At 50.4% G+C, this 27,935-nt stretch overlaps 1 protein-coding gene across 2 annotated transcripts in view; it reads right to left on the reverse strand.

Annotated features, from left to right (window-relative positions):
* The window catches only part of Sdk2 (sidekick cell adhesion molecule 2), a 267,967-nt gene that overhangs the window by 20,759 nt on the left and 219,273 nt on the right, over window positions 1-27,935 (reverse strand). The window contains exons 26-39 of one of the 2 annotated variants that reach the window (XM_055592509.1): window positions 26,956-27,071; window positions 26,140-26,329; window positions 24,670-24,768; window positions 22,587-22,781; window positions 21,097-21,298; window positions 19,736-19,839; window positions 19,177-19,247; window positions 17,771-17,906; window positions 16,181-16,237; window positions 14,473-14,574; window positions 14,258-14,373; window positions 6,575-6,761; window positions 2,960-3,097; window positions 59-220 (exon numbers count right to left, since the gene is read on the reverse strand). In XM_055592509.1, coding sequence (XP_055448484.1) covers window positions 59-220; window positions 2,960-3,097; window positions 6,575-6,761; window positions 14,258-14,373; window positions 14,473-14,574; window positions 16,181-16,237; window positions 17,771-17,906; window positions 19,177-19,247; window positions 19,736-19,839; window positions 21,097-21,298; window positions 22,587-22,781; window positions 24,670-24,768; window positions 26,140-26,329; window positions 26,956-27,071 — 1,875 coding nt within the window. The remainder of the gene's footprint in view (window positions 1-58; window positions 221-2,959; window positions 3,098-6,574; window positions 6,762-14,257; window positions 14,374-14,472; window positions 14,575-16,180; window positions 16,238-17,770; window positions 17,907-19,176; window positions 19,248-19,735; window positions 19,840-21,096; window positions 21,299-22,586; window positions 22,782-24,669; window positions 24,769-26,139; window positions 26,330-26,955; window positions 27,072-27,935) is intronic. The other variant, XM_055592508.1, reaches the window with a different exon arrangement.

A 27,935-nucleotide genomic window follows, 5' to 3' on the forward strand; every position in this document is an offset into this window, starting at 1 on the left:
GCTCCCTCCTACTTGGAGGCCTGAGGATGTGCACAGGGCAGTGTGGCATCTCTCCTACCTTCTCCAGGGCCCGTGGTGATGTTGGCTTCAATCTCAGGCCCGTAGGTGAAGGTCTTGGCTTTGATGCGGAAACGATAGGTCATGCCCTCCGCCAGGTCCTTCACCTTCAGCCACAGTGGGCTGTTCCCCTTGACATCCACTGTCACGATCTTGCTGACCCCTGTAGGGAAGAACCATGGGTAGGGGCTGCAGGGCCATCAAGGCCATTGGCAGCTACTGGGCAGAGGTGACAGTTGTGGCCTTCATCCCTGGAAGTCAGCTGTCACTCAAGCCCACAGGCTGCCAAAGCCGTGTCAGGAGCATGGCTCTGTCAATGAGCTCAGAAAGAAGGGGCTCCATAGTTAAAGTACCCGGAGGGGAACCATGCCCTGTCTGCCCATCCCAGAATAGCCACGAAGTCTCTATCCTATCTCACTTCTATGCCATCTATCAGCACCCTCTGGGAAGGTCTGTGAAGAGACCTCCAGAACTGGAGCTGGATGGTACCTAGTGACTGCTCCAGCTCCTACCCCAGGCCCAGTGCCAGCCCTGTGCTGCTCTGGGCCAGTGAGAGCCTAGCTCCAGGAGCCCCTGTGCCATTTGGCTTTCAGGGTTGAAGGAGGGATGTTTCAGCCCCTCAGGTCATGGCAGCCAGGGGCAGGATGGGGGCTTTGACTGTGCGCTCTGTGCTTTCCCAAAGTGTCCCTGAGAGTCAAAGAAGGAGAGAGCACCAAACACATAATAGGTACTTTATTTACTTAAATTTAGTTATTTATGCATTTATTTTATTTTGTTTTTTGGTTTTTGGAGACAGGGGTTTCTGTGTAGCCCTGGCTGCCCTCGAACTCAAGAGATCCACCTGCCTCTGTCCCCCGAGTGCTGGGATTAAAGGCATTCGACATCACCGCCTGGCAAATTTTTAAATTTTTATCTTACATGTATGGATACTCTGCTTGCATGTATGTCTGGGTAGCACTTGCATTACATGCCTGGTGTCCAAGGAGGCTTAAGAAGGCACTGGATTCCCTGAAACTGGAGTGACAGACAGTTGTGAGCTGCCTTGTAGGCGTTTAGGAAATGGTCCTCTGGAACGGCAGCTAGTACCCTAAATTGCTAAGTCATATCTGTAGGCTCTATTTATTTTTGATGCAGGGTCTCTACTAACTCAAACTGGTCTTGAACTGGCTATAGAGCTAAGGATGACCCTGAACTCCAGATCTCCCTGCCTCTACCTCCTGAGTACTGGAATTCTGGGCATGAGCCACCATGGCTAGCTTTTGTGGTGCTGAGATGGAACCCAGGACTCTGCATACCAGGCAAGCCCTCTTGTAGTGGAGACACACCTTTAGCCCCTTTCATTTATCAAGTGAGTCCTCTTTGATACTGCTGAGCAAACCCCTTACTGGCCTAGTACACCTTGGCTTTCTTTATAAGGAGATGAGGTACCCCTGACCTGCTGCAGAGCTGTGGCATATGACACATGGTAACCCTTACTCAGGAAGCTATGAGAACACAGATTTTAGACCCTGATGGAATAAGATCACAAGAGGTCAAGTAGTCCATTTCTCCAAGTAGGAGGTTCCCGGATAGACCAGGTAGAAGCCACTGGGACCAGAGCCTATCTCGGTCCCTTGCATCTTGACTTCTTGACTTCTGACCTAGCCCTGCTCCTTCCTATATCTCTTCCTGGGACTTGCCTCCCACTTAGTTCTGACACAGCCCAGATCTGCAGGATGGGGTGCTGGCACTCAGATAGTGGCAAGAAAGACCAAGGGCCATTGTTTTCACCCTGACCCAGAACTGACCCAGAACTGACCCAGAACTGCTGGCTGCCTTGTTCTTACCAGGCTCCAGTGCTGGCAGGAGTGTGTGTGGCTGTGTGTGTGTGGGGGGGGAGGTGACCACAGAAGTGGTCACTTCCTGCCACCAAGGTGTCACTTCTAGGGCAGTCTCATTCTGTGGTAAGCAGAGCCAGGCATTGAGAAGCCCAGTCCCTTTCTTGCCTGTAAGTCTCCTGTTCTCTTATGATGGCTGTGGGGATCTAACAATGGCAACTTCTGGGGACTTCTGCTCATCCCTGGCTCATTCCTGTCAGCTGGCCTTGGACTATCCTGGCATTGGGCTAGAGGTGGAGCAGGATCTTGGTTGGGGGCCTGGGAGGAGTAGTGGCTGAGAAGACAGTGAAAATGACGTGGGCTAGGACAGTCATTTGCAGGGCAGGAGTGTGGTGACTGCTCACTCTCACACAGCTTCCTGGGGAGATGCCCCCAGGCTTTCATTTGATCTCAAAGGGGTCCCTGACCCTCCAAGGGGAGTATGTGAAGAACTCCGAGGCTTGGGAGGGGGCCAGATAGCATGAGAACATCCCAGGACTCTTTTCTTCAGGGTGCTGTCCATTCTTGTAGTAACTGTATTTTGTTTGGATTCCCTCTTCCTGATTCAGTTTATCAAACAGGAAGACTATGATAAAGGTCCCCTGCCAGCCGGGTGTGGTGGTGCACTCCTGTGATCCCAGTACGTAGGAGGAAGAAGTAGATGGATGTTTGTGAGTTCGAGGCCAGCCTGGTCTACAGAGTGAGTCTAGGTCAGCCAAGTCTATACAGAGAAACCCTGCCTCAAAAAACCAACCAACCAACCAACCAACCAACCAACCAACCAACCAATAAATAAATAAACAAATAAATAAATAAATAAATGTTCCCTGCCTTCATAGGCAATGGCAGCTTTATGATGCTCTTTTGACTTTGCCCTCAGATACTTTTCTCTCAGAAACATCCCATCCCTGAACCAAGCCTCAGTCTTCCCTGAGAGGAAGAGTCTCATCACATCTAACTTTGGAGTGATGACCTTGATATGGTCTCTATGTGCAAACCAGCTTTTGAAGGGGAATATGCAGGCTACATGGGAGGGCCCTACTCACCATCCACTGGGGTGCAGGGCTCATACACCAGCCTGTAGCCCTCAAGAGGACCGTTGGGGAACTGTGGGGCTTCCCAGGACACATTCACTGAGGTTGTGGTCAGCTCGCTGAACTTGACCGAGCCTGGGGCGCTGGGGGCTGTGGAGAGACAGAAAAAGGGTTTTTCTGTTTTTTCTCTTTCTGTGGACGTTCAAAGCCTCAGGTCCGGCTCCAAGCAACTAGCGGGAGCCTTTGGGTCCATGCCCAGGAAGAAGAGAGAATGAGGCTAGGCACAAATGGAAGGCAGGAAGGGTCAAGCAAGGCCCTGAACCCTTTCCCCTCCTCCCCTGACGTCATTAGCACTCAGTTGCCTAATATCAGAGGCTCTGGCACTAGGAGAAAAGCCCTCCTTAAAGACAGAAAGTCTGGACTCCCTTCTATGTGGCTCTGAGCCCTGGCTAGAAGCATGGGACCAGTCACTATATCACAATGGGTGACCCCCAAGTGTCATTGTGGGGCAAGATCATTTCCTGGCACCGTGGGGTGTGTCTTTCGGCATCTCTGCTAGAGTAGGTGGGAAAGCCTCCGCCTCAGATACCGAGTGGGTGCTAAACAAGAACTCCGGAGACATGGCCTTCCTTTCATCCCTGGGCTGCAGGGCTTGTCAAAGAGACACCATGCTGTCAGGAGGAGCCAGACCAAGGAAGCCAGATCCTCTGGAAGAGATATTTTCTTGTTCTGAGATCCCTGGGGTAACTCTGAAAACACAGGGATGGAAGATTTCTGGTGTGTGGGGGGGGGGGGAGGGGGCGGGGGGGGCAGGCCGGCAAAGAGGCAAGACAGGAAGCGCCCCCCCACCCCTCCCACTGCCCCAGCATCCAAAGCTGGTTGGGTGGATGGCCAGGCTATTATTGTCCAGTGCTGCCTCCCATGAAGCCAGAACTAATCTCGACAGTTTCCTGCTCCTTCTCCCTGGCTCTCTTTGAAGGGTGGAGGTGAACTCAGGGCTCTTTCCTGCCCTCCCCCTCAACACGTTCGGGGTTAGAAGGACATGGGACAGGACATTCTGTTCTAAGGCTACAGCACCGGAAGCTTCTAGGCTCCTGGGGGCTCATATCCGTACCAGCGACACTGATGGAGCGTTATGGAGATGGGCAGGCAGGCAGATGGATTGGCTAGCACACCCAAGCTCAGCCTCTGGCTGACCAGGGGAAGCTAGTGCAGGGAAAGGCACCCCAGGAGCTGGGGCTTGTCCCAGAGAGGATCCCGGTTAAAAACTGTCTCTGGTAGCTTGCTTTTTATAACTCCTTAAGACTAGGGGGATCCATAGCAAGGAATACATCAGGCTGGAAAATCTGCTTTCTGGAGGCCTTCTGTTTCCACAGGCAACTGGTTCTAACAACAACAACAAAACATCTGAGGCTGCTTGTCTCATATAAAATGGTATCACTTCAGCACCTAAGCTACAAACATCCTTCTCTGTGCCCCTGTGGTGTTGGCAGTTAAGCCCAGCACATCTCTCTCAGGTCAGGCAAACGCTGTACCACTCAGATACCCTCCAGCCCTTCCCATACACCAGGTTACTTACGATTCCCATAGTTTTTATTCATAGTTTTTATGTCTGCACACATTCAGCATAGACACACTTGTTATTTGGTACTGTTTGTACAGACACATTTTCGTTTCTTTGCTTGGTTTTGTTTTTTCAAGAAAGTGTTTCTTTGTGTAGCCTTGGCTGTCCTGGACTCACTTGAGAGACCAGGCTGGCCTCGAGCTCACAGAGATTTGCCTGCCTGCGTGCTGGGATTACAAGCGTAGGACCGCCTGTTTGTTTTCTGATACATTCTCCTGTAGCGCAGGGAGGTCTTGAACTTGCTGTATAGCTAAAGGTGACTCTGATCTTACCTATTTTTTTTTTAAGGGTTACTTTTATTTTCATTTCTGTGTGTGTGTGACTGTGTGTATGTCACGTGAGATTACAGGTGTGCCACCACGCCCAGGCAGACACAACTTGGGGGAATAGTTTTCTTTTTTGGTTGGTTGAATCTGCAGATACGGAATTCATGGATTTGAAGGGCTGACTGTTCAAATCCACATGGAGGGTGGGGGAGGGAAAAGGAGGGAATTAAAAACTCCTGAATTCTCTCAGATGTCCTCTGTTCTGACATCTGTCCTTTTCCCTACGACCTACCAGTGGACCCTGAGTAAAAGCCGCCTTTTCTGGGGTGCCCCTGGCTCGTTATAAAACAGAAATGACATTGCACTGCCAACCCCTGGGACTTCTGGGGGGGACCCAGTGTGACACTGAGTGAAAAGCGGCTTTGGACACCCCAGAACAAGAGGATCTGCACCCTCACTCCATCCTCCATCATGTCTGTGTCTAGTCCTCACCCGGACTCTCTGTCTCTGGCTTCTCCCTCCAGTCTCTCAGCCCAGATGGCAGAGCCAGTTTTTCAAAATATAAAAAGATCTAATTATTATTATTAAAAAAACCAAACAATTATTTACTTATTTTTATTTCATATGCACTGGTGTTTTGTCTACATGTATGTGTGTGTGGAGGCAGCAGATCCCCTGGGACTAGATTTACAGACAGTTAGGAGCCATGTGGGTGCTGGGACTTGAACCCATGCCTTTTGGAAGAGCAGCGAGTGCTCTTAACCACTGAGTCAGCCCAAGATCTAATTCCTTTTTTTTTTTAAGTTGATTTATTTATTTATTATGTATACACTGTTCTGTCTGCATGTCAGAAGAAGGCATGGGAGCTCATTATAGATGGTTGTGAGCCACCATGTGGTTGCTAGGAATTGAATTCAGGATCTCTGGAAGAGCAGCCAGTGTGCTTGACCTCTGAGCCATCTCTCTAGCCCCCAAGATCTAATTCTTAATACACCCCCCCCCCCGCCTGTATCTCCCTTTCACACTTAACACAAATCACCATCCTCCAGACCCTTGGAGATTCCAGTCACTTTCTTGTCAGCACCGGGTTCTGTTCCTTTAATCCCCTCTGACTTCCAGGCCTCTGTACCTGTTGGCCCTCTGACGGAAACCCTGCTTCCTGCTCTGATTCCAGAACTTCCCACAGCTGCTCTTCTCTCACTCAAATCTCAGTTTAGGTGCAGCTGTCTTGGCCAGGCCTGTGCAAAGCAATCCACGCCCTTAGTTCACCTCTCCTGGCCACCATCTCAGCCAGCTCACCTGCGCTTCTATGGTCTGTGGCCCTCGCCGGGACACAGACTTACTGCGTTTTCACTGTTGCTTCACCAGCATGAAGCAAAAGTGTGGGCTCTCTGAAGACAAAGAACATCTCCTTGGGGAGAACAAAGGCTCGGAGATGAAAGAACAAAAGAAGAGAGAACAAAAGGAAGGAGGAGGAAGGCTGGGGAGTGGTGGCTATTCCAAAGTCCCAGACAAGGCGGGCAGGACTCAGGTGAGATCTGGGGGGCTTTCTCAAGGTCCCACAGAGTTTTACTTTTCTGGACACACAGAGCCATTTTGCAGGCTGGGCTCTCTCTCACAAAGGAAATCTGGAAGTGAGACCTGGGTACCCGAACCCAGCTTCTGGGCTGCATGGGACATCTCTGAGGTGTGGTCCTCTTGTCCTCACAAGCTGACCTCTCCGAGACTCCTCCCTACCTGCTTGCTGAGTCTGGCCCCGGGTGGGGGTACTCCGTGGCCCATCCCCCGCAGCATTGAAGGCCGCCACGCTGACCATGTATGCTGTGTAGCCAGTCAGGTTCTTGAGTTTCACACTGTTCTCAGCCAGGAAAAGTGTCTTCACTCTCTCTGTGAGGTTCCTCCGCTGGACTTCCCAGAAATAAATCTGTGGGAACCAATGATTGTGGGGTTGAGAGGGGTGAAGAGTTATAGGCCTCCCCTCTGCCTCTGCCCATCTCAGGGTTCAGAGACACCTTTGCTTTCAACCTGGAAACCGTGGAAGTAGCTAAGAGCTATTTGAGAAAGATTCCAGAACTTTCCTTTTAGTAGCCAATACATATCCTCTGCTAGACTGTAAACCGCATCCCCTGTAGATCTTGGTTCACCGTGGCTGCTGCCTGTCGCATGTAACACAGACCTGTCAGCCTGAGACTAGAAAGCTGAGTCTCACGAGCCTGAGCTGAAGAGGGGAGAGCAATCGTGGGCTCTGCTTCATGTGTGGGGCCCAAGAGCCAGTAGCATGGCAATGCCAGGGGTCTGGTGAGGAGCAGAGAGCCCTCCTCGTTGCCCCACCTATGGGCCGCATGCACCTATGCACACACATACACACACACTACACTTTGCAAAGCTCCTGGTGGTCCAATTTGATACATTCCAGGTATGCCAGTTTGCAAAGTCCGCTGCAGGGGAAGGCTGGTCTAAGATGGCTTTCGGGTGGAAGCTGAATTCCGATGGCATCATTTGCTAACCACATGACTCGGTTGGGCACGATTTCTCTCCTCTGCAGAGAGGTTAAGGATACCCACTTTCAGGGTGATCCTGAGGGCTGTAGGCTGTAAGGACTGAAGAAGAGGGAGCTGTGTTTCTCTCGGGAACCGGTCAACTTCTAAAGATACTCATGCTTGTGGAAGATTTTAAGTCTTCAATGCAGCAGGAGCTGCGTGTGCAGCCCCAGGCACCTTGTAATGAGCTCTTAAGCTCACACAGATGATTCTCAAACTACATTAAGAATGTCGAGCTGCAACCCTCCACAAAGTCAAGTCCCAAACCTTGCACAGGATTGGAGATCATTTGGCGCCACCTGCTGCCTGAAGAGGTTTCTGCATGATATTGGCTTTTCATTTCCTCCATACCAATAAAAGTGAGAAGGAGCTAATAAAAGTGTCCACCCACAGCATGTGCAACCAGCAGCTAGGACATCTTGTTACTACTGAGGCGTTGCTTTTCTACAACCTTGCTTCCTTTTCCTTTGACTCTTTTTATATGGGTAGTTGAGGTCTTCATTCATAAAAATCACTCATCCCCTCAGTCGTCCTCGGACTGTGAGAACCCAACAGACACAAAGCTTCTGCTGGGTTCAGTTAGGGGAAAAGCTCAAGGCTAGCTTTACGGGTCTGCACACCCCCTGAACATCAACAGTTTGTTGAGCATGCTCAGAGAACTGCTGGATTTTTCTAGCTAGTGGGGAGGGACAGATGGATTCCTGGCGCCTCCTTTGATGTGCAGAAGGGGCTGGAACAGCAATGGAGCCTGAGGGAGGGGGGTGATGGGCAGTGTGAGGAGAAACAGGCTGAGAATTCCATGTTTCAACTGTGCAAGGCAGACTGCTGTGGAGACAGGCGGGGCAAAGCCTGTGATGAGCTGAGGAAGAACAGGACAGGTTTATCAGCAGCCTCAGCAGGGTGAGATTTAGGGGGGCGGGATGAGAGAGAGAACCTATTTGAGAAAGGGTTTGGAAAAGAGAATAAAGGAGCAAAATTGTCTTTGATTTCTTTCTCCTCTTCCTTCCCCTTCTCCCCTCCCTCCCTCCAGGTCTCTCTCCCTCTACTGAAGGATTTTATGTATAATGTATCACGCCTCGGTATCACGGGGCATAGTAAACTATGAGCAACCACTTTACTGTTGAGTTATGTCGATAGATCAGTGGTTAAGAGCACTTAGTGCTCTTGCGGAGGACCTGGGTTCAATTCCCAGCTCCTGCACCTACCTCCTAAGTGCTGGGATTATAGGAAATCCCACGCCGGTTGTTTTATGCCTGCTGGGGTTTGAACCCCAGGAGTCAGGAGGGCTAGACAAGCTCTTTCATCAGCTGAGCCCCATCTCAAGCTCCCTGATGTTTTGATATCCATCCACTGTGGACCTTTGTTAAGCCAAGCTAATTGGCATCCATCACCTCACACAGTTACCTCTCCTGATGCATAGTGAGAACTTAAAAAAAAAAAAAGATTTATTTAGTGTGTATACCCTGTTCTGGCTGCATGTCAGAAGACAGAATCAGATTCCATTACAGATGGTTGCAAGCCACCACGTGGTTGCTGGGAGTTGAACTCAGGACCCCTGGAAGAGCAGCCAGCCCTCATAACTGCTGAGCTATCTCTCTAGCTCTCCCATCGTGAGAACCTTCAAGAGCGAGCTTCTCAGGGGATTTCAGGTTCACACTACAGTTTTATTGGGCACGGCTAGCTCACTAGCATACTGCAAGTTAGACCTAAGAACAGGCTTATCTTACATGCCTGGGTGTGGTTTTTGTTTTTCTGAGATAATCTCACTCTGACTCAGGAAGGCCTGGGACTCACTATGTGGCCCTGTCTCAGCTGGGATTAAAGATGTGCACCACCATGCTTGGATTAGTACCTGAGTGTTACGTTCCTACTTTCTTTTTTGAGACAGGGTCTCTCTATGTAGCCCTGGTTGGCTTGAATTCACAGAGGCCAGCCTGTCCCTGTCTTTGGAGTGCTGGGATTAAAGGTGTGTGCCGCCATGGCTGGCTTGAAATGTTTACCATTTGACCAGCATTTCTGCAGTCCCTCCCTGATCTGGCAACCACCTTCTATTTCCTGATTGTACAACTTTGACTAGTCTATTTTGTTATTACTATCCCACGGACTCCGATGAGTGAGGTCATGTATAAGTCAGGTCATGTGGTCCAGTCTTTCTGTGTTTGGCTTATTTCACTTAACACAATGTCTTGTGGCTTCATATATATCTGTGGCAAGAAAACAACTGGATCTTTCCAAAAATAAGACAAATAAATGTCTAACAGGAACCTGGAAAGGTACCAGGCATTAGTAAATATGGGGATGTGGCAGGGATGTGAGTCCATGCTACAACGACCAGCTGTGTACCATGCCTGTAATTCTAGCACTTGGGTGGTGGAGCAAGAGGATCAGGAGTTAAATGTCATTCTTAGCTACATAGTTCAAGACCAGCCTGGGTTACCTGAAACCCTGTCTCAAACAAAACAAGTGGCAAGGGCCTGTCCCATGTCTCCTACTGTGGTGGTTGTTATCAAAGTGTCAACAGATAATCAGCCCTATGGAGAGAAATTAGAGCCTCCTGTGTCATCCATAGAAATGTAAAATGGCGTAGCCACTGTGGGAAATGGTCCGGAGTTCTTCAAAGAAAATTAAGAATAGAATTACCATATGATGCAGCAATCTTGTTTCTGGGAATGTGTCCAAAAGTATTAAAATTAGGATCTTGAAGAAGACATTTACATTCCCATGTTCGCTGCAGTAAGATCCACAATAGCCAAGCTGTAGGAAATCCAGGCACCCCATCACACACCTGTTATCCAGCACTTGGGAAGTGGAGGCTCACAAGTTCAAGGTCATCTTCTGAGCCGCAGCTAGTTTCAAATCATCCTGAGCTAACGTTTGACTGTGTCTCAAAAACAAACAAAACCCCAAAAAGCCTTTCTAAATATTTGTCAGTGGGTGAGCAGACAAACGTGGCGCACGCGTGCACATACAATGGAGTATTATTTTGCTTTAAAAGGGGGGAATCGTGCCACTCAGAGCAACATGAACCCACAGCATCCTCTTGGAGTTTCGCCCTGTCTTTAGATTGCTAAGAACACCTGATGGGATGTCAAGGCTATGTAAGCAGTCACCGCAGCGCACCATCTAGGGACTAACAGGAAGATGTCTCCATGTTCAGTCTGGCCCAACATCCAGTATCTATGATGCCCAACAGGTTGAACCCACAGGAACAGAGGAGACTGTGGGAACAGTCCGCTGACGATAGCTGTTTGCTACACTTCCCTTTCCTTTTTCTCTCACTCCATTCCCAGTAGAGCACTGAGCTGGGGGGACCAGGGAGGACTTGCTGTCTCCAACTATCATGGTGACACCAGTTGTTTCTCTCCATCATTTTTTTTTTTTTTTTTTTTTTTTTTTTTTGGGGGGGGGGGGGCGTGGGGGGGTTGTTTCTCCCACTTTTCTGGTGACAACAGTTTTTTCTCTCCCTTTTTTTTTTTTTTTTTTTTTTTTTTTTTTTCAGGAGGAGGGAGGCACTGCTGGGATGGATCCCAGGACCTTGTGCATGATAAACAGTTGCTCATCTTCCCGGGCCTTTTATGTTTGTTTAGTTAATGACACAGTCTTACGTGCCCTGGGCTAGCCTTAGAACTAGCTATATGGTTGAGGAGGACTTCGAACTTTTTTGTTTGTTTGTTTTTCGAGACAAGGTTTCTCTGTGTAGCCTTAGCTGTTCTGGACCAGGCTGGCCTCGAACTTGCAGAGATCTGCCTGCCTCTGCCTCTCTAGTGCCACCACCACCCTGCCTCCACCTTCAGAATACTGGTGTCGGCGTGTGTCACTACAGCCAACTTATAGATCTTGTTTATATTTTATTTTAAAATTTCAGTTATGTTTACATGTGTGTGTATGGCCGTGTGTGTGACTGTACACGTGAGTGCAGGGTCAGAAGGTGTCAGAGCGCCAGGAACTGAAGTTCCAGCCAGTTGTGGGTGTTGAGAAAAACAGCAAGTGATCTTAACTAATGAGCCATCTCTCCAGTTTCACCCTTGTTAATTTGGAGTAAGAATCTTGCTAAGTTGGCCTTGAACCCACAGTTCTCCTGCCTCAACTCTGCTTTCTGTTCCAGTACTCAGATGATAGGTATGTCCTGCCATGCCTGTCCCAGTGGCTTTCTTTCCATCCATCCATCTATCCATCCATTCATTTTTGAGACTATGTAGCTTTGGTTGGCCTCGAACTCATAATTCCTATATCAGCCCCTCTTTTCCTTGGTACTTCAGTGGCTCTCCATTCATTCATTCATTCATTCATTCATTCATTCATTCATTCATCCACCCAACCATCCATCCATCCATCCATCCATCCATCCATTTTTGAGATTATGTAGGATTAGCTGGACTTGAATTTATAATCCCCATTTTCCCCTCTGTTCTTGGATTACAGGCATGGACCACCATGCTGGCCTAATAGCTCACTCACTCATTCAACTAATTAACTAATTAATTTCAATAAATTAATTAAAATTTGAGACTCACCCTGTATCCCTGGCTGGCCACAGCATATGTAGAACTTGTAGAGGTTGGCCTCAAGCTCACAGAGATCCACCTGCTTCTGCTTCCTGAGTACTGGGACTAAAGGCATGGGCCTCCATGGCTTTGCCAGCTCTCTTCGGGGCCACCCTGACTCTGTGTTTGTTGGCAGAGGACTAGCTGATCACAGTTTTTGGTTTTGCAGACCTCTCTGTCTCTGTTGCACCTATATAGGTTTGTTCAGTAGCTTCTTACGTGAAAGGTAGCCATGGCAATTCATAAACACACAGGCGTGGCTAGATCCCAACAAAACATTATCTATGCAAAGACAGTGGGCCAGATTTGACCTGTAGGCTATTATTGGCCAATCCTGTTACACTGAGTTTTTTGTCATTTATTCCAGCATCTTCTTTTTTTTTTTTTTTTTTTTTTTTGCCTCCCCAGTGTTACCATCACAGGTGCACAGGTGTAGGTGTCACACCTGGTTTATGTGGTGCTACAGGTTTGGATCCAAGGCTTTGCATCCAATCAGCTTAGCTACATCTTAGCCCCCTACAGCACTTTAGAAAAAGCCAAGCAAGAGCTGCAAATCAGCTGGCCTGCAATTCTCTCTTAACACTGCAGTAACTGCTCCCTGGGCTGCACTTGTTCTGTCTCTCGACAGGAGCCGGCAACCCGAGTTTCCCTCTCCATAGAAGCACGGGTTCTCCTTTGTGTTCTGAGTCATCACTCAAGGTTTTATTCCAGGTCTCATTTGTGTCTTCTTTCTTTTGTTTTTCATCTGTGTCTGTGAAGGTGCATCTAGCACCTTCTATGTGCTGAGCATGCCATAGTCCACACATCATAAGCCCCACTCGAGGCTACAGCTTCATTGTGCCCCTGGGTGGCTAGCAGATTTATTTGTTTATTGAGACAGGGTTTCTCTGTGTGATCCTGGCTGTCCTGGAACTCTGCAAACCAGGCTGGCCTCCAACTCAGAATACCTGCCTCTGCCTCCTGAGCCCTGAGCACTGGAATTAAAGGTGAGCGACACCACCACCCAGCTGCAGATGTTCTGAAGTGAACATACAGGAAGTCAGACTCCAGGTCTCCCCAGCCTCCTCTTCCTCCTTCCCTGTGGCTGAGGTGCCATCTTCCTCCTGCTCTCTGGCTATGGCGCTGTTCATGCTCCCTCAGGCCACAGTCATCTGTCAGGGTCTACCAGGCCCCTCCCTACCCCCTCTTCTTCCAGGGACTCATGTAGGCCAGGCTGGGTTTGAACTTGCTATATAGTAAAGGATGATCTTGAACTTCTGATGCTTCTGCCTCCAACCCCTGAGTGCTGGGGTTACGGGGTGTTGCAGGCGTGTGCCATCGCAGCTGGATGTATGGTGCTGGGGATAGAACCCAGGATTTCATACCTTCTAGGTAAGTACTCTGCCAGCTGAGCCCCACCCACAGCCCGGATACCGATGTGGATGCACCAGGCCCTGTCCATGGGCACTGGTGCCCCAGCACTGATTAGCACACATCCCAGAAGTGGCAAGTCCATCCCCGCAGTTGACACCCCGGTCAGTGCTTCCCAGGAACTGCAGAAATCTGCTGCGTTCTGTGCAAAACCTGGGCACCCACATGTTTCCTGGATCCGTATGCTAACTTGCTACTTCTAAACTTCAACAGTCTAGTGACTGCCACGCTGTGGCTGGCTCTGCCTGGCACCTCCTTTCCCTCCAGAGGCATATGCTATGAGTGCAATATTTGGATTTCCCAGCTGGCACTCCTGGGCAAAGCCTTGAGGGGTATCATCCATCTTCAGAGCTTCCTTGGCAAGGTGCCTCCCCCCACCTCATCTCTTCCTCCTCCACCCTGGATGGAAAATGTTCCTATACTGGATTTTGCCTTACATCAGAGGCCTATCTCCACCTATAAAGCCCAGCATGACCTTGAACTCCAATCCTTATCCCCCCACCTCTCGAGTGCTGGGATTACATAATGGGCCACATCTGGTTTGAGTGGTGCTGGGGATTGAACCAGGGGCTTTGTGCACATGGAGCAAGCACTTTACCAACTGAGCTACATCCCCAGCAGCTTCTCCTCCAAAGCCTTGAGTGAGTATGGGGCTGGAGGTGGTGGGGGTTGTGCATTGTGCGACTTAGAGCGGAATAAGCCCAGGTGGGGTCTGAGTTCCTTGGATCAAGCTCAGCCCACCTCAGAACGGAAGCATCTACAACGACACAGTTTTGTCAGCTGTGCAGAAAGCCAAGGTCACAGATGTGCAGTGAAGCCTGATGGCAAACACCTGGCTGCGATCAGGAAGGGCTTGGGACCACTCACCCAGCCCTCCCCACCCCTTTGCCCCTCTGTGCACTATTCCTCTGCCAGATCACCCATACCTTGTATCCTTGGATGTCTCCATTCTGGCTGTCCAGCGGGGGTGGCTCCCAGGTCACATCCAGCTGTGTGGCTGTGGCACTGTGGATGGCCACGTTCTGTGGTGCTGCCGTGGGCACTGCAGGGCATGGAGGTTGGCGAGTGAGTGTTCAAGGGCATAAGCTATGGAAGAGGAGGTGGGCAAGGGCAGGGTGGGGACTCACGAGGGCACACTCACCTGCCTCCCCGACAAAAACCTCTTGTGGGGGGCTCAAGGGTCCCTCGCCCACGGCGTTGTACACACTCATTCGGATCTCGTACCGCCTGTGCTTGCTCAGATCTATGGGTAAGAGTGGGGGGTCAGGAACACAGAGGTCACAGAGCCTATGGAATGAGTCCTCCACTGGGGCTGGAGCTACAGGGAAGGGGGGAGGCATAGCTACCACTCTAGCACCCCATGTGACACTGGGGAGGAAACAGCTAAGTGGCAAGCCTCACCCTGCCAACATGAATATGTGATGCAAAGCCTACGTCTGCTCTAGGGTCACAAACACAATTGAAGCTCCAATTGAGTAGTGTTGAGACTGAAGGGGGCAGCATTAACAGTCCTGGCCACCCTGGGCGGAGGAGGGTCTGCCTTCCTTGCCTGTACTCTTCCCACAATGGCAGATGCAAACCATTTCTGCCATGTCCCTACCTGTCCCCATTCACCAGCTCTCTCTCTCTTCCTTCTCTACTCTAATGGGGCCAGAGATGGAATCCAGTGTCTAATGGTAGAGGCTGAGCACAGGCTCAACATTGAGTTGTACCCCTGCCCCAGGCCCAGCCCTACTAGCTCAGTTCTAGTGGGGAAGTGTTTATGGAATGTGAATTTTTGGTGAAGAAATTCCATTTATTGGTCAGGTTTGAGGTGCTTGGTGGGGACGCCTGGTGAAGAGAAGCTGCTGCAAGAAAATGGGCTTTGTCGTCCTGGGTGGGATATGTCCTCTCACCCCCTACACTCTGCTGTCCCCGTCTCTCTCCCACCCTTGTTCCCCAGGGTGGCAGTTCTGTCATGGAGTCGGTTCAGGCTGAGGAGAGGAGGGAAGTCTAGACTCTGAGCTTGGTTTTTCCTGATTAGAAAGCCTTGTGAGTGTGAGCAGAGGAAAGTGAGGCTTCAGAAACGGAGAAGGGGCAGAGGTGAGCCACACAAGGACAGGCTGGAGGTTGATATATTCCATCCAGGACCCTCAGACATGGCTAGAGAGACAGTGAGGGCCAACATGCCTTCCGTAGGTCAAGTCAGGCAACAGCAATAGACACCTGTCTGCCTGCCCTGTCGTATGCTCTTCCTCCTGTTGACCTGCTGACCCTTTATCCATTCAAGCCTATAGACTTTCTTTACTACTTAGCATGTAGAGGGTAGGCTTGGAGCCTACCTCCAAAACGCCTCCTGCTTCATCTGCTTAAAAGCTGTATGTGTGGTAGGAGGTCCTGTTCAAGCCCTGTGGATGGGGGCGCTGGTTAGTTTGTTTTATTTTATATTTTTGTCAGCTTGACTCAGCTATCCAAGAAGAGGAGACCTCCATTGAGAACAGGCTTCCATCAGATTGGCCTGTAGCTAAGTATGTGGGGGCATTCCCCTGATTAATGATTAATGTGGAAAGGCCCAGCCTGTTATGGGCGGTGCCATCCCTGGGCATGTGGTCCCGGGAGGTATAAGAAAGCGAGGTGAGGAAGCCAGGGAGCAATGGCTTCTGCTCCTTCCTGCCCTGTGTGGCTTCCCTCGGTGCAAGCCAGGTAAACCCTTTCCTCAAGTTGCTTTTCATCATAATCTTTACCATAGCAACAGAAAGTAAGCAAGGAAAGTGGGTTGGCCTGGTGGGTCCGGGTATTCTTGAGGACCCCCTCCCCAGCCCATCCCAAGAGGCCTGGGCCATGATGGACCACCATGCAAAGGGACTTACTGTCCAGCTCGTACTGCGTGAGGCTGGGCCGGGTCAGGTTCCGCATGGAGTACAAGGCTGGGGGGCAGGAGGTGAGAGGCCAGGGAGACAGCAGACAGAGGTTAGTGTACACAGGCACCCCCCCACCGGGAACCCAGGCCTGCGGCAGAATGACAAGGCTGGCGATGGAGCGGGCAGGGGGACTGCTTCCAATTCCTGGTGCTGAGTCAGGGGCCGGATAGAAGTTGAGGAGGGGGTAGATCTTAAAACATTGATATCCCTATCTTGGTGTACACTGACCAAGGTCATGGGGGAGCCTCTCAGAGCCTGGCAACCCTGAAGGCAGTTCTGGGGGACCCTTTTATCCCACTGGCTCTCCAGGTTCAACGTTGGAGCTCTGGGCAAACCCCGGTGAAATACTGGTGTCTTGAATTTCCTCATATAAACCAGAAACAATTTTATAGTTGAGAAATATGAGTGGATTAGATGAGGGGCATATAAAATCACACTCACAGGCAGACATTGGCCAAAATAAACAAATAAATAAAGATAAGAAAATAACATGAGCTGTTGGATTGGGTATTTCTGTGGGGTTCTTTTGTTTACTGTCCCTCCTCTCTATGTTCAGTCGTTTTGATGTCTGTGAACATCCCTGAAAGCAAAGGCTCCACAGGCTTTGGAGATAATGGGACACAGCACGGTAGGCCACAGGGACCCAGGTTGCCTCCTCTCTCCTGCTAACTTCTCTTTTGGTGAAGAGTGTGGATCCCCCTCCTCATCCCTACATGCCCTCCTCTTTCCTGCCTGCCTCCCTCTTCCTTCCTGGAACAGACATGGAACCCTGTGGAATCCACATTTATGGCATACCCAGGCTGCATCCTTGGCTCAGCCTCCTGCTCTTTTGCTATGTTAACACCACAGACTACTTGCCTCTGTACCCCTCACACCTCCTATAGCCAGGACATCACCTCTATGCTCCCAGTATCTCCTACAAACCCAAAGTCCACTCACACACTTCTCTTGATCATGCCTTTCCCAGAATCCTCTCTCCCTGGAATTTCCACCTTAATTCCCCCTTTTCTCTGCTTCTATACTTGAAGGCTGGCTTCTTTGGCCCTAAGGTCTGGGTGGTGGCTTCCTGGGGAATAGGAGGGGGTCTTGACTGTAGTTCTGGGTGGGGGTCTAGATGTGGAGGCCAATGGTATTTCTAAGCTGGTGGCTCCCCCCTCCGCACATTTGCCTGCCTAACCTTCCATATCAAGAGAGCCCTTTGGAACTCTTCTGGAACATTCTCCCACCGTCTGTCAATGACCCTTGACATCTACATCAGGGTTTAGTTATTGAATGCCTGATTCTCCCTCCATCAGACTGACCCAAGAGTTCAAGGACCCTGTCTGTCTGTTGAACCACTGGTGTGCCCAGAGTATCTTGGAGTATGTAGAAGATGCTCAGTAAATGCTCAGCAAGTAAATGAATGGGGTAAGGAGAGGAACACAAAAAGGAGTGAGGCAGGGTTGCAGGTTAGCAGACTGAAGGAAGCTGGGAGCTTCAGGGCAGGGAGGTGGGCAAGCCTACCCTCACCCTCCCTAAGGCCTTAGGAGTGCTACTCACAGGTGAGCTCAGCCCACTTGGCCCCTGGGTTATTGATGCCTCGTAGGGTGAAGCCCCTGAGCCCTTCATAGAGCAGCTCCCGGTACCGGATTCGAAAGCCCAGGAGGATGCCGTTGATCTTGTCCTCAGGCGGAGGCTACAGGTATGAGGGTGAAACACGAGGAGGGGCCTTACTATTGCTCGCCTTACTCCACTCTCTCTGCCCATCACACCTCCCACAGCCACAGAGCAGGGGCTGTGTCCCAGTCAGAAAAGGAATAGGGATAGCTTCTGGCTTTTCCAAGGAGGCTGTTAATATTCTCTTTGAGGTGGAGAAGGGCGGGAATCAACCATGCAATCCCCCTTTCCGCAGTGCAGAAACACACCCAGAGAAACTAAGGTACCTGACCATGGTCACACAGCAGTGATAAGACCTGAAAGCACATCTCTGGAGTCAGCAGCCATTGCTTGTCCAGGAACCCTGTGAACCACATCTGGCCTCCCCAGGCTGTTGCCTCTAGCACTTCCTGGTGTCTCCCATGAGCTGAGCCCTCTGTCTACACGACAGCTTGTACAAGGACGTGCATGCCCTGTGTGTGGCCTCTCTCTCCTCCTTTGTTTTGCCCCTGTCCTTGGCTGAGCTGGAGAGATGGGCTTTTTGCTAAGTGGAAACTATTTTCTTTATGATACCTCTTTTAAGAAATTTGATGAAATGGTTCAGCCTTTTTATTAGCTCTGTAATTGCTTCCTTGGCTGCTGTGGCCACCACTTGGCTCTTTTGTCAGGGTATCTCATCTGCTCCAGCCTCCCCTGGCTCATGTGTGGCTGCCAGGTCATTTCTACTTAGGGGGTGTCCCCTCTGGGATTGCAGGCCTCAGTTGTACAAGGATTGCCAGATCCTCAGATCCTGAGTAGGGACAGGCGCTAGCCTTTTTGGGGGCCTCTGTGGGTGACACACTGAGCCCGAGTCTGGCCTCCAGAGAATGCATGGGCATCCTGGTAAACAATTCTTACCAAAGAGCAGGTAGCTGAGAGAGACTACCTAGACAGGGGGATTGATTCCTCTCATATTAACGGTCACAGGTCTCTACTGAGAAGCCTGCCACTGACCTCTGGGTCTGGGCTTTATGGAGCCTTGGGGAGTCCTCAGAGCCCCCAGGTGCTTTTCTGCATATAGATTCGACAGCTCTGGAGGCATGAAACTATCCTGTCACTTGAGCTCGATGACAGGATTAGTGACCCAGGACCACGTGTATCCAGTGCTCTGTGCCTTGCACACATTTTGATCTCCCACAGCTTGCCTTCTGCTCTTGGGATGTAGAACAGAGGCAGAAGCAGCCAGGGTGGGGACTGGTGGGTTTTCTGGTCCCAGCCAAGAGCTTATTTGAGTCTTTGGAAATGAACCCACCCTGTCTACCTAGCCTTACCTGCCATTGGATTAGCACAGAGGTGGTGGTATGAGGGGTCACCGACAGGATGGTGGGTGCCTCATCTGGGGCTGTGGAGAGAGGCAGAGGAGTGGATGCTGGGGTCAGCACCACACAGAAACACACAGTGACCAGATCCTGCCGATACTGGTTGGCTAGGTAGGTCCTGCTTAAGTTATCCTGGACACCCATTAATCCAATTTCCTCAGAACAAACAGCCAGGGTGAAGCAAGGATCTCGGAGTTCCTCAAAGCCATAGAACTCAGGTTGTTGTTAGGTGCAGGGTTAGGGTGGGCATCTAGTCACACTTCCTGCTAGCTGGAGGAATGTCAGAGGAAAAAATGCACTCAGATTCCAGGCTGGGTTTAGGACCCTGAGCCATGGGCAAAATACTGTTTGTCCCAAACCTCTGGGCATTCTGGCCTGGAGGCAGACAGGCCTAGCAGGCCTACTGAGTCATCTCTCACCCTCACAGGCCCCTCCCACAGAAGAACCCTTCATGCCCAGGGAAGCAACCAGGGCCAAAAGCAAGAGGCTCAAGCAGGGAGGTGGCACCGACCGGCCTGCAGGGTGGTCAGCGATTCTGACTCTTCACTGAACTCGCTGTCTCCGATGTCATTGGTCGCCTTCACTCGGAACTTGTAGGATGTGAAGGGCTTGAGTCTGTGGAAGGAATGGGCATGGTGACGGCAGTGAACAAGGTGTCAACTAGGATTTGTGTATGAATGATCCCCCCTCCCCGGGCTCACGTGTTGAAGACATGGCTCCCAGTTGGTGCGATTGTTTTGCCGAACGGGGAACCTGAGGAAGTGGGGCCTTGGTGGAGGAAGCACACCACTGGGACAAGCACAGCTATCTGATGTCCCCTAGATCTGTTTCCTGGCCACCACGAGACTCTGCCCCACAATCCTTTCACTTGCCCAAAACAAGAGACCTAGCTGGCCTGGGGCTGAAAGCTCTAAGGTCGTGTTCCCAGACAAATCCTTCCCACTTCCTCCAGGAGTCCACCATAAGGACAAGTCTGACTGAAACAGTGTCCCTCCAGACCCAGTTCCACACCTGCGCCATGGGGTCTCATCTATCCCTGCTGGAAGAGGGGAGCCAGGGATGAAAGGGGGCATGGGTGCTGACGTACCACACACACAGGGGGAAACGTGGAGGCTTTGGAAGGGGTCACACTGGGACAGACCCTGAGATACTGAGTGCTCAGCCCAGGCCCCAACTCATCCCTGCTTAGGCTGCATCATGTCACTGTAATGATAAACCACACATCTCCAAACTCATGTTTACCCATGCTTTGGGGGCCACGAAAACATTCACACTTTCCTCTCCTCTCCACACAATTACACGCTTGGTACCCTGCAAGCTGCACCTCTTTTCCAGAAGTTAGAGAATCTTTTTGTGGGGGGTGGGGGGAGCAAGGTTCCCCAGAGAGAAAGGAAAATGATCTCTGTGAGCCTCATTTTCTACCCAACAAACGTCTTTCTTTTTGATTTACAGGGCTGGGGAAGGGGGAGAAAAGGCTTGCTCAAGTTCCAGGTCACGTCGATGGGAATGTAAAAAATACAACCACTGGGGAATTAGACTGAGGCCAGAGTTTTGGAGAGGTGTTTCAGACCTGTATTAAAGATGGGAAGAGGACATGGGCTGTTGGGAGAATCGCTAATGGAAGATGGCAAGTGCTTTGCTAAGGGGGACTGGCTAGGCTCCACAGATAGGTAAGAGGCAACCCCAATGGGATTTCCAGAGATGGGGAGAGAGCTGAAAGGTGGGAGTGTGGCTAGTGCTGTGAGCTGAGGAAGAAGTGGGTGATCAGCTGAAGGTGCTCGCAGAAGCCCCTCCTCCCTCCTGCAAGGAGCAGGCGAGGTGCTGTCTCCAGTAGAGGAGGGAGCAGAGACCCAGGCGTGGACCCCACCTTACCTGTCCACAGTGAAGGCAGAGGCATTGTGGTTCACGGAGGCGGAGTGCAGCGCCCACCTGCCGCTGGGCAGTTCCCGGGTCTGGATGGTGTAGTAGCGTACGGGGGAGAGCCCATCGCTGCCTGGCTCCCAGGTCAGCAGCACGCTTCGCGCTTTCACATCTTCCTGCTGCACCACAGGCTTGCTAGGGGGCTGTGGGCGGTCTGGGAGGAAGGGCGGGGAATAGGTGAGACAATGGTGGTACTACTGGGTGTACTGGAGGGGCTGTCCTTTCTCAAGGGCAGGAGATGGCGTCCTGAACTGGGGGGAGACACTTCTTCTTTCTCACTTTGGTGTTTCTGGGCCTTCCATGGTTTCTGCTTAGCTTCCAAAGCCCTAGGTGCCTAGAGAGTCATCTCTTAGAGCAGCCCCTGGCGGAGGATTTGTTGACACTTTTTTTTTGCTTTTTTTTTGCACATGCTTTTGCTCATGATGGAGATGGCTCCTACCTTTGCCTGACTGAGAGGAGCGGGGCCATGCTTCCCTGTGGGAGTTCATTCCCATCATCCCCTGCTCTACTTCCCTCCTTCATTAGCTATTTTCTTACCCTAGATGACAGGCTTCCAAAGTCTCAGTATTCTAGGCCTTGGACTTGATGTTTCTTTGTGGTAGGGTTACTTTATGACTGCAGAAACCTTTGTGGAGCCCTCCCTAACCCCCAATCAGTGTCAGGAGCACGCTCCTCCAGCTAGAGCACCCAGGTGTATCCAGATGTTGCCCCATATTTCCTAACAGCAAAGAGGCCCTTGGAGGAAATTCACTATCTTACTGCCTCCACCCCACGACGTTTTCTAACAGATCGCCTTTAGCCCATCTGGGGTCTCAGGCTTGTATTTAGGGAACCCACTTTCAGTCAAGGTCTCACTCAGGGTAGTGAGGCAGTGGGCAGATCAGACTCCAGGACCTAGCCCAGAGCTAGCCCAGCTGTTCAAGGATAGGGATATGAAGGGGACTAGAGGATGGAGGATGATCATCAAGCATCTCTTTAGTATCATTTATTTTTATTTTGATAGAATCTCACATATCCTAGGCTGGCCTCAAACTTGCTACATAGCTAAGGATGACCTTGAACTTCTGATCTTCCTGCTTGGACTCCCAAGGCCTAGGATTACAGGTGTGCATCACATCTGATTCTGCAGTGCTGGACTTGAACCCACAGCTTCATGCGTGTCAGGCAAGCACTCTTTCAACTGAGGTATGCTTCAGCCTCTGCCTGTCCTTTAGGAACCTGGAGCAGAGTAGGATCCTAGGAAACCCTGGTTCAGCACTGTGAAATGGCATGAGCCCTCACTGACCTTGACTCCAGTTGGAGTCCATTCTCTAGTGTAGACTAAAGCAATGTGGTTCCTCACTGCTTATTCCAGTCACCTACTAGGACAGGTGCTAAGCCTCTGGGTGGGCTCCAGAGGCCCTCTTCAGCTCCTAGGCGTCCCCAGCCCCACAGGTACTCACCTCTCTTCTCTGTGGTCACCACCAAAGCCTCAGCAGCCTCTCCCCAGCCTTTGCGGGTCTGGGCTGTGATGCGGAATAGGTAGACAGACTCTGGTTTGAGGCCTGTGGCCATATACTGGCGGGCACTGGGCGCTAGGACCTCCACTGTGGCGGTGTTGGCTGTGGTAGCATTGAGCCGGTGTGTGATCTGGTAGGCTGTGGGGAAGAAAGGCAAAGGGCAATGATGGACAGCAGAGCAAACAGGCCCAGGACTCTGTAAAAGGATTCATCTCTTTGTGGCTACAGCAGCATGTGCCATTATGCCTCCCTGGTTCTTGCTTGGCTATGTTTAAAAATGTAATAAGTAATAATAATAATAATAATAATAATTATTATTATTATTATTAGGTCTCCTGTCTAGGCTGTCCAACTGGCCTAGAACTGAAGGGCTGGTGCTATGGCAGTGTGGGGAGGGAGAAGCTTTGGTTAAATTCCTATACATGTTGTGTGTGTGTATGTATGTGTTTGTACATGTGTGTGCTTGTATGAGTGTGTGCATGTTGAGTGAATCTTGGTTGGCCAAAGTTTACTAGCTAGGCATCTGACAAAGGCTGGAAGTATTGAGAGGATAAAGAGAATGAACGCATAGTTCTTAAGAGATCTAAACCTTGGCCTTGCTCTCCTGCAGATACTGTGATGGGCTGAAATTTAGAGCAGGAAAACCAAGACTGATGGTCAGTATCCTTGACAACTCTTCACCTAGGAGAAAGGCCTGTGGCATATTTTTCAGGGATTGTCATGACGACATTTTCTGATTCAGGAAGACCTGTCTTGATTGCACACATGGCCATTCTGTGAGTGGGGATCCTGGGCTGTATGGGTTGGGGAGTTGCTGTATACAAGCGTCCACTGGTTCAGGGCTCTGCTCTTGACGGTGAATGTGGTGTGACTAGCTCCTTGAGTTCCTCATGCTGTGACTTTCCTGTCGGTGATGGGCTCTAACCTGGAATTGTGTCTCAAAGAAATCCTCTCTCCTTTAAGTTGCTTTTGCTGGAGTATTTTATCACAGCAACAGGAAAAGATATGAGGATGAAGGCCAAGATATTATCATCACCAAGATAATGTCATCACCATTACCACCACCACCATCATCATGGTCACCACTACCAATATCATCACCATGATCACCATCACAACCATCATCTCCATCACCCTCATCACCATCACCACCATCATCATCATCATCATCTTCATCACCACCACCACCATTGTCACTTTGAGAGAAGGTCCTAATTTGAACACCTAGTTGGGCTAGTACTTGCTATGTTGAGCAATCTGGCCTCAAATTTTCAGCAAACCCTCTGTCTTTCTGGGACTACACAATGGGACTAAACTACTCTTGGCTCTTCAGATTTCTTTTTCTTTCTTTCTTTCTTTCTTTCTTTCTTTCTTTCTTTCTTTCTTTCTTTCTTTCTTTCTTTCTTTCTTTCTTTCTTTCTTTCTTTTTCAATACAGGGTGTGGTAGTTTGAATGAATAAATGTCTCCTATAAGCTCAGGGATTTGAACACTTGGTCCCCAGGTAGGGATACTGTTTGGGGATACTTAGGACTTATGGCCTTGCTGGAGGAAGTATGTCACTAGGGATGGACTTTGAGATTATATAGCTTCATCCTACCTCCAGTTCATTCTTTCTGCTTTGTGCTTTCTGTTAAAGATGTGATCACTCAGCCTCCTACTTTTGTCACCATCCTGCCACTTGCTTCTTCCCCTCCATGATAGACTCTTATCTCTCTGGAACTGTAAACTCAAATAAACTCTTTGCTTTTGGTCATGGTGTTCTGTTACTAATATACAAGGCCTCATGTAACCCAGGCTGGCCTTGAGTTTGTTAGGAGCAGAGGATGGCCTTGAACTCCCTATCCTCTTGCCTCCACCTCTTAAGTGCTGAGGTAATAAGTGTGGACACCATGACTGACTTGTCAGCTCCTATTTTTCAGGGCCTAAGGACACTTCCTGGGCCTGTCCTATCTCTGCTTTCTTTACCCATCTTGCCACCTCCTCTTCCCTTCCTAGGAAGGGATTCAGGAAAGGGTGAGGACTTACCCAGAATGATACCATTGGGGGCTGCAGGGGGCTGCCAGATGAGCCGCACAGATGTGGTTCTCACCTCTGGAAACAGGATGCCCATGGGTGGGCCTGGTACTAGGGGAAACAGAAGCAAGAGGGTAAGGCTGCTGTTTTGTCCCAAACCCAGTTCAGGCTGGGCTGAGCAGTGAGGGAGGGGACATCCATTAGTTCACTGAATCCCTGTGTAGTTAACGCCTCCTAGCAAATGATCACAAAAGAGTATCTACCCTCAAAATCGGGACCAGGAAGGGGAGATGGGATATGTGCATCCCTCAGATAGGCCTTAGCTGTTTGGGGAGGGCCCAAGACTCCAGCTTCCTTGAGCTCCATGTGTCCATGCTCGGGCTCTCAGAGTGGGCAGTGTGTGTTCTTGGTTTTAAAATCTGTGTTGGGATGATCTGGGACCTCGGCCAGGGCTTCACCCAGGGCTTTCCAGACCCCAGCCTTGTCTTCCTCCGCCTGAGGTAGCTGTGATGGGTTGAAAATGCTCATCTTGGACCTGCAGGTATTCTCTCTCCACCCCCAGCTCTGGACTCCTGGCATTCGGAAGCCTAGGGGAGGCCCAAGGGTACCCTCAGACTCTGTGTGGCCTTGTTCCCCAGCTCCATCTCCTATGTGTCTTGGAGATGGACAAAGTGAAGCTGTGGCTGGAGCCCAAAATGGTGTGGATGAGAGGTCAGGGTGAGATGGGGACACGGTGAGGGATCTGCTGGCGGTAGGGGGGAGGGAGGGACACACGTCCTGTGACACTTCATTCCAGCCCAGAATGTCAAGGAGATGAGATGTGTAAACTCGAACTTGGCCTTCTAGGTCATTATGTGGGTATATTTGTCAAGGCAGGAGGATAGAACATATTTAATTTAACAGCTCATTAGCTTGATTTATAGTTAGAATATACGGACATACGGTACCGGGGCTTCCTTCCGCACTTGTCTGGGCCTTGCAAATGTTTGTGCTTGGGCAGGCCATTTTGTTGTGTGTGGGAGAACGGAGGGATAGAGAACTCTCTGTCAGTCTGAGACTGTGGGATTCAACTGTATTCGGAGCTCTGCTGTTGACATTGTTTTGCAAACAGGACCAGGAGGCTCATGCCCTGGTGTTAGTTAGACTTTTGCTCTCTCACAGGTTTTGCTCAAAGCAGTCTTGCCCCAGGTGAAACAAAAAAAAAACAAAAACAAAAATAACAAACTAATACCAAATCTTTGTACTATTTACTTGTCCTACAGAGGGACCACGAGATGGAGTCAGATATCCGACTGTCCTCACCTGGTCCTTTCCTCCCCCTTTCCCTTATTGGCTATGAATAGCATCCTCTTGCCCTGGGTTGGTTGCCTCTGGTGCCTCCATTTTTCATAGAAAGAGGCTGAGACTGGGGATCACTGTGAGGCAGGGCTTGAGGGCAGGATGAGGGGTGGACCCTCTGGGTTCACTGGGATGTGGACTTACCATCATCTAGTGTCCGCTCCAGAATGGGAGGGTGGCTGGGGCTGCCGTCACCGATACGTGTGAAGGCCAGAACCTGGACCTCGTAGAGCACATACTTGCCCAGGCCTGTGAGCTGGGCACTGCGAGATGAGTTGCCTTCTACCAGCCAGAACCGGGGCTGAGAGTCTGAGTCCTTCTCCTTGTACCTCACCTACAGTTGCCAAGACAGACAAGGGCCTCAGCACTGGTCTGACCCTGCCAGCCTCCTTCTGGGGCAGGTGCACGGGGAGAGGCTTGGCCCCAAAGGGTCATTTGCAAAGCTACTGTTCTTGGAAGGCATAAGACACAAGGGTAGACCCAGATGCTCAGCTGGAAGTCCTTGAAGGCCTGCTTAAGGCTGCAGCGTGATTGTGACAGAGGTGTCACACCAGTCTATGATTCTCACCTTTCAGGCAAAGGCTAGGCCACATGTCCACATGTTCATATATATGGTCACGTGGCCACATGGCCGAGAACAGTTTGGAAAGGGATTCTAGAAGATAACAGAAACCAGACTGGCTCCCTTAGGGCCGAGGGCAAGGCTTGGGGCCTCCCAGCTCAGCCTCCTGGAAAAGGGGATCAGCTTGAAAGATCCCATCACTCACTGGCTGTCTCCCTACCCCTAAGAGAGGACTTCCTGGTTGCTGTGGTGACTGGTGGATGGGAAGCTAGGCAGATGCCCTGTGCCTCCTCTGTGAGGCAGAGGGAGACCCAGGGGAAAAAAAAGATAAAGACAGGAAACCTTGGGTGGGGGCCTGGAAGATGCTACAACCCCCCACCTTTTGATCCGATACCTACCTTGTAGCCCAGCACCAGGCCATTGCGATCTGCCTCCGGGATCTCGCTCCATCGGACCAGCATGCTGCTGGAGGTAGTGGCCAGCGCCGACACGTTGGTGGGGCCAGAGGATGGGACTGTGGGAGACAGGAGTGAAGAGGAAAATTAAAGACCCAAAGACGACCCCACGGTGGGCTGTGGGAAGTGGAGCAAGGATGTGGGGGCCAACCAGAGAGCCGGCTCCATGTTGCCAGCTCGGTGGGAGAAAAGATACTAGAGGCAGACTACAGCAGCAGATGATCCTAGGACAGTTTAGAGATGTTGCAGACAAGGTTTCTGGGGTCAGCTTTTCCTCCCTTTTTCTCTTCTGGGGATGTGAGGGATAAGACAGGGTCTCATGTACCCCAGGCTGGTTTTGAATTCTCTATGTTGTCAGGAATGATCTTGAACTTCTGATCCTCTCTACCTCTCAAGTGCTGGGATGAGAGGTTTCAATCACCGCATCTAGTTTATGCCGGAGATGAAATCTAGGGCACCCTAGGCAAGTACTCTAGGAACTGAATTACATCTTCAGCCCTGCTTCCCTCATTTTTATCTGCTCAGCATAACCTTATTTTATTGGTTCTTATTATTGTTACTGTTATTTTGTGCGTACCCATGGTGGGCGTGAAGGTGTGTGTAAATGTGGGGCAGAGGATAACCTCAGATTTAGCTGGTTCTTTTTACCACCAGTAAAAAGACAAGTGTCTTTTGTCACTTGTCATATGACAAGTGTCTTTACCGGTTGAGCCACCTCACTGTCTACCCTCACATGTTTTTGAGACAAGGTCTCACTATGTAACTATGTAGCTTGGCTGGCCTTGAACTCAGGAATTTAGCCTACTCTGCTTCCAGAATAATTTTGGATGACCTTGCAGTTCCAGCCAGGCAACACACACACACACACACACACATACACACACACACACACACACACACACACACACACACACACACACACA

This window comes from Psammomys obesus, unplaced genomic scaffold (assembly GCF_907164565.1).
Source record: "Psammomys obesus unplaced genomic scaffold, mPsaObe1.curated_primary_1811, whole genome shotgun sequence".
Lineage (NCBI taxonomy): Eukaryota > Metazoa > Chordata > Mammalia > Rodentia > Muridae > Psammomys > Psammomys obesus.